General features: G+C 44.2%; 1 protein-coding gene across 1 annotated transcript in view; it reads left to right on the top strand.

Annotated features, from left to right (window-relative positions):
* Positions 1 to 15,802, top strand: part of DDRGK1 (DDRGK domain containing 1) — a 36,493-nt gene extending 20,691 nt beyond the window's left edge. The window contains exons 5-9 of the mRNA XM_027455833.3: positions 5,179 to 5,301; positions 7,384 to 7,422; positions 11,827 to 11,883; positions 13,061 to 13,109; positions 14,194 to 15,802. Of these exons, the coding sequence (XP_027311634.1) occupies positions 5,179 to 5,301; positions 7,384 to 7,422; positions 11,827 to 11,883; positions 13,061 to 13,109; positions 14,194 to 14,366 (441 nt within the window). The 3' untranslated portion in view covers positions 14,367 to 15,802. The remainder of the gene's footprint in view (positions 1 to 5,178; positions 5,302 to 7,383; positions 7,423 to 11,826; positions 11,884 to 13,060; positions 13,110 to 14,193) is intronic.
* Positions 15,803 to 16,806: the final 1,004 nt, after the last annotated feature.

Here is a 16,806-nt window from a genome sequence, read left to right as displayed (position 1 = left end):
AAAACAGTGTCTCTATACAAAGCCTCACATATTGCTTGCCTATGAGCTTTTTTTTTTTTTTTTTTCCCTGTGCACAGGGATTTTTGTAGATTTTACTCCCTCAGCCTACCTTTGCTCTGCTAAGGAAACTGTTTATGCAGATGCAAGGCTCGTGGTGATCTCCTCTATGTTTAAATGCAGCCTTGCACAGGGTGTGTTGCCTGCAAATCCGTTGCAGTGTGAGCTGCTCTTGAAACACAGCTTGATACAGCAGAGAAACTGCCAATCTTCCACTGAGCAAGCTACCCGTGGTTGTGAAATAAAAGGCCACAGTGGGAGTGGGGTCTGGTGGTTGTTCACTATTTTATTAAAACAAGGTCTGTGTTGCTCAAGCACAGCTGTGCCCAAAGTTTCCAGAGTCAGAAAACCTCATTTAGGGGTTCTGCTTTGCATTTAAGTACCGAAATAAAAATGGGCTGGATCTTCAGAGCTGCAGGAATGGAGGATTGGATAATGATCCCGAGGCTGCTGCTGGAGCTTTTGGAAACTAAGACCCCAAAGTTTCAACTCTTTGACATTTAATCATGTAAGAATGGGTACCAAGTTTCAAAATGTTGGTTTTTTTTATTCAATGTAGCATTACATGAACATCAAGGTGTGTGTGCTTCTCAGCAGAGGCTTCCACTAACTGGTTGTTGTTTCAGTCTCCTCCTCATCCACAACCAGGGTGGTTCTGGAGGCTGGTGGAGACGACTGAGATTCAGTTGAAGCATCAGTTTACACACTTTCCTGAAAATTAACTTTATTAGTACAAAATGAAAAGCTTGCTGCAGACTCTCTCTGCTCTGATTTTGGTGGGATAAGGACTTGTAGGAAACGCTTATTCTGCCTTTCTAAAGGTTTTATCTTCTGTCTGAAAAGTGGCAAGGGGGAGGAATCTCAGAAATAAATGTGCTGTGTCGTATCATTTACTTGTCAAGTCCCTATTTGCTTCCTGCAGGACCTGCACTAACAGCACAAGAACTGGATGCTAAATGAGGAGGATCTCTTTGGTCCATGAACCTCAGAGCATTTGGTGTAGGAACCGATGTGCTTTCCCTCATTCTGCCTGTAAGAAAACAGCTACAAGCAAGGAACAACTGATAGCAGTTGGTGACTGAGGAGAGTCCAGTGTCTGCTCTACCTTCCTCGCTCACAGGGAGATCTCTTCCACTTCGCAGTAGAATAAGCTGCCTATAAACGCTGTGTTTGTCAGCAGCTTGGCCCTTTATCTGATCTGGAGGAGCCTTGGTGCAGCACACAACCAGCAGTTTGCTCTCAGGGAAAGCTGCTTAGGAGAAGCTCTCAGAAAAGCTACTTACCATCCAGGCCGATATCGCTTAGTGTCGGTGTCACCTTAAATGGGTTACTGCCTTGAAAGCTAGAAGCTGCTTCAATATCTGCTTGCAGGACAGTGCTGTAAGGGTCCTCACCCTTTGTTAAAAACAGTGATGCATGATAAACCTTCAAAGGCTGTAATCCCTCAGCCAGCCCAAACAGTGCTCAAGGAGCATTCCCAGGATCCAGAAGGCTTTATGGTCCCAAGAGCTGGGGTCTGCTTCCAGCTGTAAGTCTAAAAGTTTTCAGATTCCTCTGGGTTTCAGCTGATGGAAGGCTGGAATCTCATGCAGTTGGCACAAGTGATATTTTTGATGTCATTAAGATGATTGTTGAGCTCAAGGTGAAATGTGGACAGCAGGCAACGATCTGAAAAGAGCCTCACAGCAAACCCAGGTCCTCGGTGGGCAGGTGGAACAGAAGGAGCCTGCAGCGCAGTGGAAGGACAGGGTGCGGTGGGAAGTCAGAGCTGACCACACCTGGTATAAGGAGGAGGTTGAGAAGTGTCTCCCAAAGTGCCAGAGATGCACAGAGTGTGTGGGACTTGGGAAGCTGGGGCTCTGCCATGCAAGGTGTCAGGTGAGACTCACAGCAAGCAGGCAGAGCTGGTCCAGTAGTGACTGATAACGTGGCAGTTTGGTCAGAGAAAGGAGAGGAGGAGGAAATATTTGAGTAGTTTCCTTTCATTTTTTCCCCTCCTTCTAATGAAGACGTGATCAGAGTGGGAGAGTTTGTCCTTCAGGTGCGTTACAGTAAAACCGATCGAAAACAAATCCACGCTGCAGCAGGCCCCCGGTTTGGGTAAGATTTAGGTGGGTGAGGACAGAAACGAACGTGCTTCAGAAAAAAAGCGGGCAGCTGAAGGTGAGCATCAGCAGTTACCAAATTTCCGTGCTGCCGGGATTTCCCCAGCACCCCACCCATCACCGAAGGGAGGTGGCCCAGCAATTCTCTCTCCCCTAAGCACACATGCATTACCACTGAACTCCACCGCAGCTGATATGAAATTAGAGTGGGGAGGGGCAAAGGAACCTGACAAGTAAAGATGTGGGGGTTTTTAATTCAATTTAATTCATTTAATTCATACAGGGGGCTTTTTACTTGCATAAAGCCATACATGGGCTCTGTTTAATCAGTAGGGTCAGAATGTTTTGGGGGGTTTATGCATAATCCACGAGCTGTTTTTTCATGGGAATGCAACCTGTCTGAATTTGACCCTACACCTTCAATGCAGCTGCTGTGTGCCTGGCACTCTTCCACACGCCCCAGTGTGGTGGTGTAAAACTCTCTGAAATGACCTGCTAACAGACAGTGGGGTTGCAGCAGGTTTTCCCCTGCCCACCTCCTGCTGGTTGCTTTTCCCAGTGCAGTTGTACAAAGTCATCTCTCCTTTTGCTTTGAACCAGCTTACAGATGAGCTTTTCTTTTTACAGCTTCAATCGTGGTTCGGTTTAGGTAGTAAGGTACGTGAGGCAGTGCAGGGAGTGGCTGGGTTTTGAGTTGTTTGCTGAAAAAACTTCTGGAAATACTTAGCATTATGGAGGCCTCTCCAGCCAGCAGGAACCACAAGGCTCAGAGGGCTGACATGCTGTAGCTATCAAAGCAGCGTTGCAGACCCTCACAGTGTGAAAATGTAGGAGCTGGAAAACAAGCAGATTGGGGTTTTTAAGGAAACCACAAATGCAGGACTGGTAGCTGAGTGCTTTGCTGGTCTCGCAGAAGACACACCTACAAGTGTGTGGTGAAAATGGAATTACTGATATGAGTGTGCAGCTATGCTTTAAAAAAAATAAGATTCTGTTCTTCAGGCAGGTAAGGAAGGTGAGAATGGGTCTTGTTTGTTTGTTGTTAGATCTTCCAAACAGGAAAATAGTGCTCAGTTGTTGCTCTGCTGTAAATCAGACACTGTCTTTTTAATATTTTTTTCATAGACCTATCTAGAAATTATTTGCCTGAGCACTTTTTCAATTTTTGCCACTTTTTTCTCATTTCAACTCCCGTTAAATCACAACTTCTGTAATAGACCAGGAGAAGAACCTTGTTCTTGTATTTCCAGGATCGAGATTCAATTTGATGTACTTACAAGAAAGAACAATTGCTGTCGCTTCCAAATGAAATGTGGTTATGTTGTTCTTGGCACCTGTAACGCAAGGAAAAAATTACTGCTGGGCTTTTGCTAATAATCATTACGGTGATGAATGACCCAGAAAATGGTCTCGTTTTGTCTCAAGAGCTTCCTCAGATCTGTAATTCTTTTTTTTTCGATGAGGTAGAGGTTAAAAATGGCTTTGACTTTTCAGATACAGTAAGATCCTCTTAGTCCTGCTTTTCTCATCCTTGAAAGTTGCTGGCATTCCTTTTTGTGACTTCTCAGGAGTTTGGTTAAATGTGTCTGGGACCTAATATACTTTCTCTCTCTGCAGTTTTAATTGAAGAGCATCACTCCCGTGCCTATCTCTGATACCTGCTGGGTTTGTTTTACATGCTCTCTTTTTAAATACAGCCATTTTTCAGTATGCTTGATGACCTGTTCCTGTCTTAATGGAACAAGTGTTTGCTTTCGAGCCATTTAGGGAAGCAATTACCAATTAGTGTCACAGATGCAGGGTGACAAGTGTTTAGGAATCAATACAGTTGTTCTTTAGGGGATCGATTCCTGTGCTGATAGTAAAGGAAAGCACAGAGGCTCTCACTTAAACTCGAAGAACTCACATTTCTAGGTATTAATCAGTCCTTTGCGATGTGACAGCAAGCAGAGGCTGGTGGAGCTGGAATCTCATTGTCCTCTGTGCTGCACTAACAAATTTCTCTGCAGCAGAAACTGGTGTAAGGAAACCTTTTCCTTCTGGGTGAAGACAAATGTGTAAGTTTTTGAGACTAGCAAAAGAAATGTTGAAATAAAATCACAGAAAGCTGCAAAACGATGAGTGCCAAGTAAAATCCTGTTCTTATCTGACATACTTCTTATGTAACCTGTCACATTAAAAACTTGACATTGCAGTTTGGCCGTGGATGGGTGACTCTTCTTCATTGCCCAGCGTGCATCACCTCTCCCCTGATTTGGGGCTTAGAGTTTTCTGGGTCAGCACTTTATTTTTTGCATGTGATTTTGAAGACTTTGACATTATTCTCACTTTAGGTAACTGAAAGTATTTTTATTGCACATAACTAAAAGTGGAGCCTGTAGGCTTTGATTAACAGTCAAACTTGTAAAATTACTTTTTTTTTTTTTTTAAATGCAATCACATCTTTCTCCCTAGGTACAAAACAATGCTACGGTTCTTTACATCCCACGCAGACATACCTTGCTTGCATGTCTTCAGAGATTTACCTGAAACTCTTACTTCATGCACACAAGTGGGCACCAGGATAACTCTTTGTGATCCCTCCCATCGGACCTCAGACAGCTCAGAGCAAAATTGGGGCTAGTTGCTGCAAATGTGGATGTTGCATCAAAGTACATTTAGGGGCAGGAACTTCCTGTCACGGGAGCTGCAGAAGAAACGTGTTCATGCAAATTAAGACAAGAGTTTGCTATATAAGAGGATTTTTTTTCCCCCGTGGTAGACCTCTTTAGAGCCAGCCTAGGTGTATTCTGAGCGAGCTTACATCACCTTGTCAGGTGGTTTCTGTCTTAAGGGTGGCAGAGCAGCTTGTGAATTTAATGATGCCATCGAGGGAGGACTTAAGATGCGTTCTGGAAGCTTTTTGTCTGCTGTCACAGTGCAACCAGGCTGCAGATAAAGGAGATGCTCCTGTACTTAGAGCTAAACCTCCTCTGGGTGAGGAGCAAACTGACCACTTGTCGTCTTTCCTGTCCAGGAAGAGGAGAAAAGGAAGGCAAAAGAAGAAGAGGAGAAGAGAGAGTATGAAGAGTACCTGAAGCTGAAGGAGAGTTTTGTAGTTGAAGAGGAAGGGGTGGAAGAAAAAATGACAGAGGAAGAGGTAGGTACCTTAGTCCGTTACTGCAGTTTCCTTTGTCTTTGTTAGACTTGGATTGTCCTTGCTACATTCTGCCTCTTGTAAAATGGGATCAAACCAAATATTTTTGCTTTTAAAAGTTAAGCTCTGTAGATGGTACATGTTCACCTGGAGTATTTCCTGGGGAATACTGCAGTTCCTCACTCCAGACTGTCAGTTCTAAGGCAAGTGCATGTCTCTGGAAATGAGTCCTCTCCTCCCTTCGTGTAAGGACAGAAATAAAACTCATCCCAGGAGTCAGACATCCTTACACTGTTGTCAGCTCTGCCCTACCCATGTACCGTGTGTTGGTAAGCCAGGTGAAAGCAGGGCTAAATTTGTCCACATATCTTCAGGGAAATTGTTAGGTTTTTGTTGTTATTTTCTGGAGGAGCAGAGCTGCTGCGAAATCAAATGAAAAAATCAAGCTGGGACAAAACTTGTAACACTTCTAGTAAGAGAAATAACAGGACACAGCTTAGGTGCCTGTGGGTTTTCCACTGGAAAGCTGTCCGTTTGGTGTTGCAAGTGCCTGTTGGTTTTGATAGCGTTTCGAAGCCTGCATAATGTTCTAGCCTGCTCCTCCTGTGGCTGCCTGCAGGCGAGCTGCTGGGGATGGTGGTTGAAATGTGATACTTGACATAATAGCGCTGCAAACTTGAAAAGGTTCTGTTGTGGGAGGCAGTGTTCTTAGTCTGCTGAGGAAAAAAAAAAAGACACGTTAGACTAATTTTAATTGCTGTCAAATGCTGAAATGGCTCCGGGGTGGCAGCTGTCAGATTGGAGCCATCCTATCGATTTCATGATGGGTAACTTTTTTTTTTTTTCCAGGGTTTTGTGGGTTTGTTCCCCATGCTCCTCTGCTCAAGTGCCCCTTTTGAACTGAATGGGTTTGCACTTAGCATGACTGGGAGTGGCTTTGGGCTGAGGTGTTTGTAATTCCTCAGAACACCTTGACCTTAGCCGTATGTTCTCCCTGAGGAACCCTTCCTTTTAGCAGAAATTCCTCTATCATGCTGGGATTAACACCAAGAAGTTGTATCTTGCTATTGAAAATTCCTTCAAAACTAGGAGCTAGGAAGTGTTTATTGACAGGCAACTGCGTGAGCACAGACAAGGAGAAATTAATTTTTCTATATGTGGGAGCAGAGAAGGGTGTTCCTGGCTCAGAGGAGCCTGGGAGGCAGTTGATGCACGGATCTCAACATAAAATATTTTTTGTAAGGGCGGGGATGTAAAACTTTAATAGCAGGCGATTTGAAAGTCGTCTTCAGAAACAATCACAGGTACACGGTTATTTGGAGACATCTGCCTTTGAAAGATGCCAGGCCGTCCTTCTGTCTGGTGGCTGATGATGCACGGAGGCGTTTTGGTGTCCTGTTACAACGGCAAGCTCTGCCATGTGGGGTTGGGGGCAGCCTGCCGAAACCCCTGCTTGAAGTTAAGGGCCTGAGCCCGCAGTTAGGCAGTTAATTAAGGCTGATTGATTTCCAGGGTTGCAGGGTAACCCGATCTCCTGTTAGCTGAAATGCACCTTGTTTGCATTGCCTTTGAAAATTGAGCCACTTCTATTAAAATACCGGATTTCAGGTGCATAGCTTTGAAAAGGGCTCGAGCTTCCACATGTGCTGTGCAGCTGTGTGCTACACTTGACCATCTGCCTGAGCCATCTCCTGAATCACTCTGTACTTCACAAAAGTGTACAAAATGTCCTCGGTGTATATATGTAACTTAATACATGATGCACAGACTCACCCAGATGTGGTTATTTCAGAGTACATATGATGTAAAGAAGAAAAGATTCCAGGATTTCCTTCCTTTCAAAAAAAAGCCTTAAACACAAATTGTGCTTGAGCAATGTTCTGGCTTAGAAAATACCTATCATATATTTCTAGTTAAGATTAAATCTATTTTTTCTCCATTTCAAAATCTCCTTCTCTGTGTGTTTTTGTAAAACTTTAGAAGTATGCATGCTAAACACTCTTATAATATTTGTACTAAGCAAGTTTCTGATGCATTTAATGTTTATGAATTTAAAATAACAATTGTTTTCCTTGCTGTATCCAGTCTCGCAGCTTTCTAATGGAATTTCTCGAGTATGTTAAGGTAAGTTGGCCTTTCTCCACCTTCCATGTGTGAAATAGCTGTGTCAAAGAGCTGACTTGCAGAAAGAAGGGAAATCCTTACTTCCTCTTCAATTTACTTAAATATTCAAGAAGTAACAAAAGTGATGGCTTAGATAAAGCCTTCATTATTCACTTAATCATGCATGAATGTGTCCATCATCGTTAACGTGACATTAATTATAGCTTTGTCTTGGCTTTTGGGGGCAAGATCGTAGCTCCTACCCTAATTCATAAGGTAGGTGTGCATGAACTCTGCACCTGGTGGGTCACCCTCAGGGTTTATGAACAGAAACATTTGCTGTTGAGTGGGATTTGGGACGTTTGAGCTTTTTGTTTGTGAATATCAGCTACTGATGTAGAAAGCAATCTCCACATCTCAGCTCAGCATGAATGAGAATTGCTGTGCCAGCATGTGGCCAGCCATGCAGGATGTGTTTGTTTGAAACACCGGCATCGTAAAGGTCACTCAAACCTTCTGCGTGGTTTCTTTTCTTGCTTTTATTTGTGCAAATGACAACGCTGTCTTGATGACTTTTTTTAGGGGTATTTAAGGAAAAGATCACTTGTTTTTAACAGGGTGTGTTTTAGTCTACCTCTCATGATATGACATGGTTGGTTATTTAAAACCTGTGATGTGTTCATGAGGTTTTCCACTTTTGATCTGTAACAACAAATGCTTCTTCCTCTCCTATCGGTACATCCAAATTCAAACGTGCTTTTCTACTCTTAGTCTAACAAAAGTCATGCAAATCTTTTGTCCTCATTAGTCCCTTTGGGCCTTTAGTGGAAACTGGACTCTTGTCTGAGAACATATTGTGAGTGTGTGAAAAGTTTCACCTAATCATAATAATCAACCTCCTAATCATTCCATTAACCCAAAATCCCACATTCTGGGTTGGTTTTGCATCTCCACTACCCCACAAAAAAGTCGGAGTTACAGATGTATTTGTCTCTCCTGGTCGTTTTACACCGGGAATCAATTTGAGTGATTGCTGTCCAAGTCTGGAAAATGCCTTGATGGTTCCAGGGTTACCACAAAGCTGTTCTGCAAGCATCTTCTGCTGTGCTGCTCTCTGCTTTGGCTGTCTTTGGGACTTTTGGTATATCCCATCGCCGTAGGGCCACAGTAGGAGGCTGCGTTCATTTCACAGAATCTATAGAATGGTTTGGGTTGGAAGGGACCTTAAAGATCACCTGATTCCAACCCCCCTGCCACGGGCAGAGACATCTCCCACTAGACCAGGTAGGTGGCAAAATGACTTCTGTCAAATGCTTTCTGATCTCCTGATCAGAAAGGTCTCCTGATACCTGATCTCTGGTGGTAATTCGGAAATGTTTAAGCTAGCAGCACTCAGTTAGGGCACATCTTCATTGCTGCAACCCAAAAAAAAAATAGCCCCTGATCACTTACTGCATCCCCAGCATAAGCCAGTCAGCTCAGCTCAGAAACACCACGAAATGCAGGTGAGATGGCTGAGAATAGCATGGAAAAGCTCGTTAAAAAGCCTAATTAAAACTAGAAAGTGAAAGTGAGCCAGCAGTACACTTCATTTCGGAGCCATGCAGTGGTTCCAGTGCTCCAGAAGGATTTATTTGAAAGAGGGGGGAACTTGGAAGTGGCCACGTCTGCTAAGACATCTTCTGTTTCAGTCCCTTACTGTGGAAAGGGACTACGTGGTGTGGTGTGATCCCAGTCGCATGTTCCCTTCTGTGGCTTTTGAGGTTAATTCAAACCCTGAATTAACGAAATTGTGCTGCTCTTGACTCACAAACAAGCTGCCCGGAGATAACAGCAGGTGGAACAATAGGTTATGTCGGTGTCCCTTGGGATCTCCCACTAAAACTGGAAGGGCTTCCAAGGGATCACACAATAGGCTCTTGTTCTGCACGTTGCCCCGGTGGCTCTAATGGCTGGAACAGATTAGTCACAAAGTCTCAGTTCAGTGTTTAAGCACACGTATAGTTTTATATTAGTCACTTTTACTTGACGTCAGAGAAATTAAGCCTGTGCCGAAGCACCAAATTCAGAAGCGCTTCAACACCTGGCTTCCTATGCAGAAAGCAGTTGTAGAACTGGGGCATCGCTTTCTTTTTACAAGTCTTATTATTTTTTTAATCTTGAAAGGATGCTTCATGCATAGGCTCTGCATTGCCCCCCATTGTCTGTTCTATTCCCAAAAACTATTGACTTGTTATCAAGAAGCAAAGCTAAGCTTGCTAGTAGCAGTCTGCAAAACTTATAGAATTGAAAGAGCAATTGGCACTTTAAAAAATAAAATTGGATTTAGCCCTTTCTGTAGAATAATCTGTCTCACTGATATTACTGGCTGGAGGTAGCTCACCTCATGCTTCATTCTTAAGGGTGTTCGGAGTGAGATGCAGTCTCTTGTCTCCAGCCCTGCCTTGTGGGATTGCTTTAAAAGGGATTTTGCTCAGAGGCACCGAAAGGATTGAAGCCCCCTGTTCTGCCCTTCTGAAAGCTGAACATCTGCCTTCCGTTGGGGCCATCTTAGTCAGCGGTGCACATGACACACCTGTGAGCTATCTCAGCACCTCGGAAAAGAAAAATAAGTGGGCAGAGGTTAAAGACATGACAGGGTATCATTGAGTGCTTCTGAATTATAGGCAGCAGATTAAAACACCAAGCTCTGTGGTCGCTGTTGGAAAGGGATAGAGAAGGACTCAGAGGCTTTATTCCTTCCTTTCCTTTTATTTTTTTCTCCAACAAAACTTATGCTTGCAAAATAAGGAAAAAAGTTCTCTTCATCTTAATCCTGGGAGCTCTTGCTTTGTTTCCAACCTCGTTGGAGACAGCAGTGGAAGCACACCTAAAGTTAAATGGATTTGGTAAAGCATGGATGTTATATATATTGCTCTCTGAAAGTTAAACCTGCCTCTAAAACGTGGAGTGTGTGGTGGTGTCGTGCTGGCTTGGGACCTGATAATGTCATTATATTTCAGAGTGGCGGGGGAGTGGGTCCTGATTCCATCCCATCCTCTGCTCTCTTACAGCAGGATCTGTAGTAGAAAGCTTCCAGTGAGCTTGGTCCCTGAGGGTGAATATCTGGAAGCGAAGGTTTAAATCCTGGTTTTCTCATTTGGATGTGGCTTTGCACCCCCTGCCCTTTTAAAAGAAGATGTGACGAACCTTGGCAGTTCCCAGCTCTGAGAACTGAATTCCATGGACTGGTTCCAAGTCCATGTGTTCAGTCCATGGTATTCAGTTCTCTAGCTTGGCTGCATCAAACTTCACAACTGCTAAGTCTGTGTGTGGCTTTTTTTCTTTTTTTTGCCTGGTTTCATTAACGAAAAAGGTTCATCTATTTCAGCCTCTTTAGTCTTTCAGTGTCCTTCCAGTGTGCTCTCAGGATCAGAAACAAATGCGTTTGTCATTTGTAGCATTCCATCCAGTAACGTAAATGTGGCTTTACGTGTACAGCTCCTAGCAATGCCCTCCAGAACGCTAACTGAACCGTTTTCAGAAGTTTTATATTTCCCAAATTCCTCACAAACAACAGTGCATCCTTTGTCCGTACAAACAGCGGTGCTGCACAAAACAGATGAGTTTCTAAAACTTTTTGCAGACCAGAAAACAGGAACCAAGTAGCTCCAGATGAGTGCACCAGGTGTTTTCTGTGTAATTCTCTGGAGCTACAGAGAAGCGTAAAACCAGATGTGAGCCCTGGTGACTGGCTCCTGCCTGAGAAAGGCTGCAGCAAGCCTCTTTCAAAAGCAAAATGAGAATTTGCAGTTTCTGCATCTGCCTTCGTTCTCAGACACCATCACGCTGCTTATGCAGGAGTGGGCTAGCAGCGCACGCCCAGCTCTGACTGGTTTAACAATATCTTCATTAGCTTAGGAAGGTGATTATGCCGTTAATACACATGGCATTCATAAAACAAACTAAAGCATTTAACATTTAACCTCTCTGAAGTTCAGTGTATGCTCTGGTACAGGCCACCAATCGTTTTAAAAGGGGTTTTGAAACATCTCTCAGACAAAAAGGGATCTTGCCAAAGCACACTGGGGGTTAGAGGTGGCAGTTGAGAAATTTGGGGGCAGGGAGAACAGGCTTAATGCGCCTGTGCTCACATGCTCGCATGTCCTGTAACGGAACAAAAGGTTCAGGATGAGCCCTGGCAAATGTATTTGAGCCTTCGCTGAAGTGGGTCAGAGCATCCAGTCTTGCCACGGAGCAGACTGGTTTCAGTGATGTACCTTAAAGGTTTTTGCCACAGAGAACTGCTCGTTGTGAAAAGTTAGAACAACAGGTCCTACTTTCGTCATACATTTAATAAAATTAAATGCATTTTTATTTGAAAGGAAAAAGATATGCTAACCCTCTAGTTCATCAGCTGCACGTAACTCTTGTTTGTTTCCGTAGAAAACAAAGGTAATTCAGCTGGAGGACTTAGCTTCCCACTTGGGTTTAAGGACACAGGTAAGTACTGCCTTTCGGGGGGCAGTTATAAGCAATAACTTTAAAAGCATGAGAGAGAAAGTGGGTAATTAAGGATAACATCTCCGCAACTGCTGAAAATGCTTGGATTTTTGTGCAGGTCAGCAAAGCCAGCGCAGGAAATGTGGCCATTTGTCAGAGAACCATCAAGCCAGCAAGAGATTGCTGGCGTACCAGGATGTTAGTGAAAAGTGCTCGGTCTGCCTCTGGCACAGCTGCTTGTTGGCTAACGGAGCTTACAGATTTTTGCAAATCCAATAACAACGCAATTTGGGGTATTGGGAATCTGGAGCAGAAGTAAAACAAGCTGAGATTCTGCCTGCATAACTGTACACGTTGTTATGTTTGTGTGCAGTCAATAGATAGGAGCTGTTTTGCTCCTCTTGCTTGTGTATTCTTGGAACACGTAAGAATTTGTAACTTGTGGTGCATTACTTAAGAACATTGTCCTTCTCTGCACCATGTAGAGCCAGTCAAAGTGAGCTCATGGTGTGGATGCTCCAGCCCTGGAGGTGTTCAAGGCCAGGTTGGATGAGGCCCTGAGCAACCGGATCCAGCGGGTGGCGTCCCTTCCTATGGTAGCAAGTGGGTGAGAGAAGCAGAAACTAAGGTTATCCGAACTTAAATAGCAGTTTAACACGTAGTGAAACTGTGGGCTTGGAGTAGCCAGAGAGTTAACCCAGCAAGAAATTAACCAAAGTTCTCTTTGGCTTGGTAGAAGAGGTCTCCTCTGAAATGGAGCAGGAAAAAAAAAATAATAATAAAAAAATAAATAAAAAGCTCTGGAATGTAAGGAGTGTAACCAGGTTCTGGAACTGGCATATTGCACTGGCACATACAGCCTTTCCCTGGGAAGATGTAATAGCCCCCCTTCCGTGATACAGCCAGGTAATTTACAGGTAAAAGCCTCTTTTGAGGGTAGAGAAGTTCTGTGAACACCCCAAGTTGCAGAGGTTCACATCATCCTTCTAAGAGCAAACCATTTCTGACAAAGGGCTTACTGCATCCATCTGTGTGGAAACACTGATGTGTATCCTTCACTGGAGTGTTTAATGCTGAGGAATTAAGTGTAAGCAGCCTTCTCTAGTCTGTCTGAATGTGTGAAATGTTTTTTTTGCCTTCCTCTTGACCAGTTTATTCCTTTTTCTCTCCTGAACAGGAAGCAATTAACAGAATCCAGGACCTGATGGCAGATGGCACTCTAACAGGTGACAGCCAAAACACAAGTGGGGGTGTATTTTAGCTGGTGAATAGGTGGTGCAGAAAATGCCTTTACTGTGGCTCTGTGAAATTTCTGCTTTAAACTTTGTTGGGGGGGGTTACTGAACACCCAGCTGCAAATCCTGTCCTCCAAAGCCGGACTTTTTAAAGAATCATTTGAATGTTTTGGAGGTAGTTTGCACGCCTGTTTTAAAGATGAAGTGGCCAGTGCAGGGGTACGGCATGCTGTGGGATAAGCAAACACCGCAGAGCTCTCCGAAGCTTAGAGCTGCAGGAAGTGAAGTGCTCGTTCCTAGCCACAGACCTACACAATCAAAGTTGGAATGTAAGCAGGGGCTGAGCACACAGGTAGCTCCTGTCTGAACAAGACACTTTTATTGCTGGTTGGTCTTTTTCTTTCTGAGAATGAAGTAGTGGAGGTGCCAATGCAGACATTTACTGACCTGATAGTTGTTTCTCGCTGGGTGCTTGTGCAAACCCATTTAAATGACCTAAAAGTGATCTGAATTAAAACATAAGGATTTATACTGTGCTGGATATGACTGTGGCATGCCAGTAAGTCTCCCTGCCTTACGTTTGATCCCATAATGTGTTAAGAGCAGAGAGGTCTGTTCTCACTCTTGATGGAGCAACCAAAATAGAGAAAACTGAGCTTTCACAGGGTATGGTGGAAAGGCTGAGCTGGGCTCTGGAGGAGCTCTGAATCTCCTCCTGGGCCCTCCTGCTTTGCTTCTTTTCCTTCTGCCTGGAGTGTCAGCACCAATGCAAGGTACCTGAAGTAGCTGCTGCGATACTCCCAGCTAGCCACGCACAGTGGAAAAAAAAATGCATCACTTGCTGAACCAAATTACTCTTACCCAGGCACTCAGGTATTGTCAGAGCCCCATTCAGAAGCCCAACAACAGAGATGGAAATAAAAGCCTGGCTGCTGGCGTGCTGTTCTGCCTGCCCTAGATATGAAATGCAGCCTCAGCACTTCAAAAGGCCCTTCCAAAAAGAAGTAACTGATGTCTGTCGGGAAGTGAGAGGAGCCAAAGTGCTGACTTCAAGGTCCTTTCTTTTCCCCCGTAGGTGTGATTGATGACAGAGGAAAGTTCATCTACATCACGCCAGAGGAGATGGCTGCCGTGGCTCGGTATATCAAGGAGAGGGGACGAGTCTCCATCGCCGAGCTGGTCCAAGCAAGCAATTCCCTGATCAACCTCCAGCCTGACAGCCAAGCTGTTGCTCCAACTATGGCATGAAGCTGTGACACGAGAAAATACAGAGGGAGTTTAATCTTTTAGTGAATAAGCCACATAAATAAAAAGCAAGCAGGAACTCCTGTAGTCCATCTGTGGTGTTTGGAGGCAGGACGCTTTGTTTAAAGATGAGCTGTAAAACTTGACTGAAAATGCATAAATTGAAAATTAGCTGCAAGACTCAATTGGAAATTTTGCTTTTGGTTCTTTAGAGCTGATGTAAAAATTGTACAGCAGAAGCTCGCAAAGAACTTGGGGCTTAAACACTCATGTGACCTCAGGGATATCAGTAATTGGTACCTGCCTACTTTATCTTGGCAGTCACTGTGGTGTGACTGTACCCATACTTCTTGTTGTTTCCAAATTCTGATGTCTCAGATGTATTTTAAATACATTTGATAATATATTTGATGATATATTTGGCTTTGATTGCATTCTGGATTCTGCAGGCTGGCTTTGCTCTCACATAGCTGTATAACTGCGGCGATGACAAACGCAGCCTGGAACAGTAGGTCTGTGGGGATGAGGCTTGTGGATTTTGCCTTCTGCATTGATGTTGGAAGGATATAACAAAAAGAAAACACTGCACGTGCGTCTCTGTTCTTACTGAAATGCAAAAACCTTCTGCAGTGCTTTGTTTTTAAAACTTCTGGAGGTTATTTCAGAAAACCTTTGCTATGTCAATGTTTTGTTTGCCTTATACGATGTCAGAAGTTTACTTGCAGCTAAGCTGTGTTATTTTTCTGTAGCCAAGAGACAGAGACACCTCCAGGGAAAGGCTAACTCGCCACATTTATTGTGCAGGACAATCCTAATGATACCAACCAGGTTCTGATGATTCATCCTCCGAAGTAAGAGCCAGCTCAGTGTGTCTGAAGGCCTCAGACACCCCCGCTCCGTGGCCTTTGTGTTTTGGATGTATAAAAATTCAGGCAGGATGAGTCACGCAATTAACGTTACAAGTAAACGATTATTAATATCTTAATTATAGCTGTCAGTGTATTTCCTGCATAAGAATATTTATTTTTTAATAGCCTAATTGATGCTTTGTTAATTCTCTTTTCTGTATTCAACAGAATCTCTGTGGATATGCGGTAATTGGGGAGGACAGGGGAGCTGGCTTTGTCGCTGCCAAACTTAGAGGCGAATTAAGTAGACTGAAAGCTGTGTTATCAGGGAGGTGAGATAGCAGTAGAACAATGGAAGGAAGCACATTTCCTGTGTAATCTCTGCACTGCTGCTCGATGTGATGCTGTGCACACACTGATGTGAGAGATCGGTGTCACTACCGTGTTGTGCAGCGGTCACCAGCAGAGATTACTTGATTGCAGGCTTGTGAAGCCTCTTCATTAACCAAAAGTTTGATTTTGCCATGATTTTTCCTGTTCTGTCCTAAACTATTCTTTCAGTAAAATAAATGCCATTGAAAGAGTTGCGGAGATGAGAAGTTGTCTTGTTTTTAATGTGATAAAGGAGCCAACAGACTCGTGTGTGCCAGTGGAGGGCTGGAGGTTTTCCGTTCAATCCCTGGGATTTCCAGAGGGCCCTCAGTCTGTGCGAGGGTAACAAATAACACCGTGTTCACCATGCACTGCGAGCTCGTTCTGCTGTGCTAGGACAGCTGCTTGCCGAAAACAGCGCGCAGGCTTCATGTACACACCTCTGTGTCTTGGCTTGGACAAGATCTGCAGCTTCTAATAGAAATAATCCAAACTAGGTCGCAGGAGCCTCAAAAGTGCCCATTGCCTAAGCTGTTTGGAGCTCTGAAAGATTGCTTCCATACAAAGTGAAACATTTGAGGCAAGGAAGGTGGCAAGACCGAGCCTTTTCTTTTGGTTATGCATCACTGGATGCATTTTGTACATCTTTCTGCACAGGTTTTCTGCAGAGCCTGGGTCTGTGGGAGGTGTGGGCAGGTAGAGGGGGTTTCTGCTGCAACCCAGCAGTCCTGGTTTGCCTTGGGAAGCAGAGCCACTGTCATTAATTTGTGACTGCTTTGGGTTTGGTTTGGTTTTCTACTAAAGGGAGTTCTGTTTTTTTCTGGGAATCCAACTATAGAATCCAAAGAAATGGTTGAAAACCTCAAATAGAAAACCTTGAATAGAATTACTTGGGGCCCTCCGTGCCAAAAATGATTTAATTGACACACAACTAATAATCCATCTGATAACTGGAAAACATATCTCCCATGATGAGAGGCACCCCCTGAAAGGAAGGTGTTTATCCTGCAGGTACGATCATAGAGGAGGCCCCCAGGAGTCGTGGCCGTGGCAGGAGGTGGCCTTGGTGCTCAGAACCAGCCCTGACCCCTCCTGCAGGGAGCTGCTGCTGCAGAAGAACCCGAGGGGGACTCATCCTGATCCTGCCCACGTGCTTATGGAAAACTTTATGGGGTCAAGCACAGAAGCCAGCCACCACGCTCATCTGTGTCAGCGTGATCCCT

Source organism: Anas platyrhynchos, chromosome 4, assembly GCF_047663525.1.
Source record: "Anas platyrhynchos isolate ZD024472 breed Pekin duck chromosome 4, IASCAAS_PekinDuck_T2T, whole genome shotgun sequence".
Classification (NCBI taxonomy): domain Eukaryota; kingdom Metazoa; phylum Chordata; class Aves; order Anseriformes; family Anatidae; genus Anas; species Anas platyrhynchos.
The sequence above is the reverse complement of the archived record's forward strand: the minus strand, read 5'-3'. Positions and strand labels throughout refer to the sequence as shown.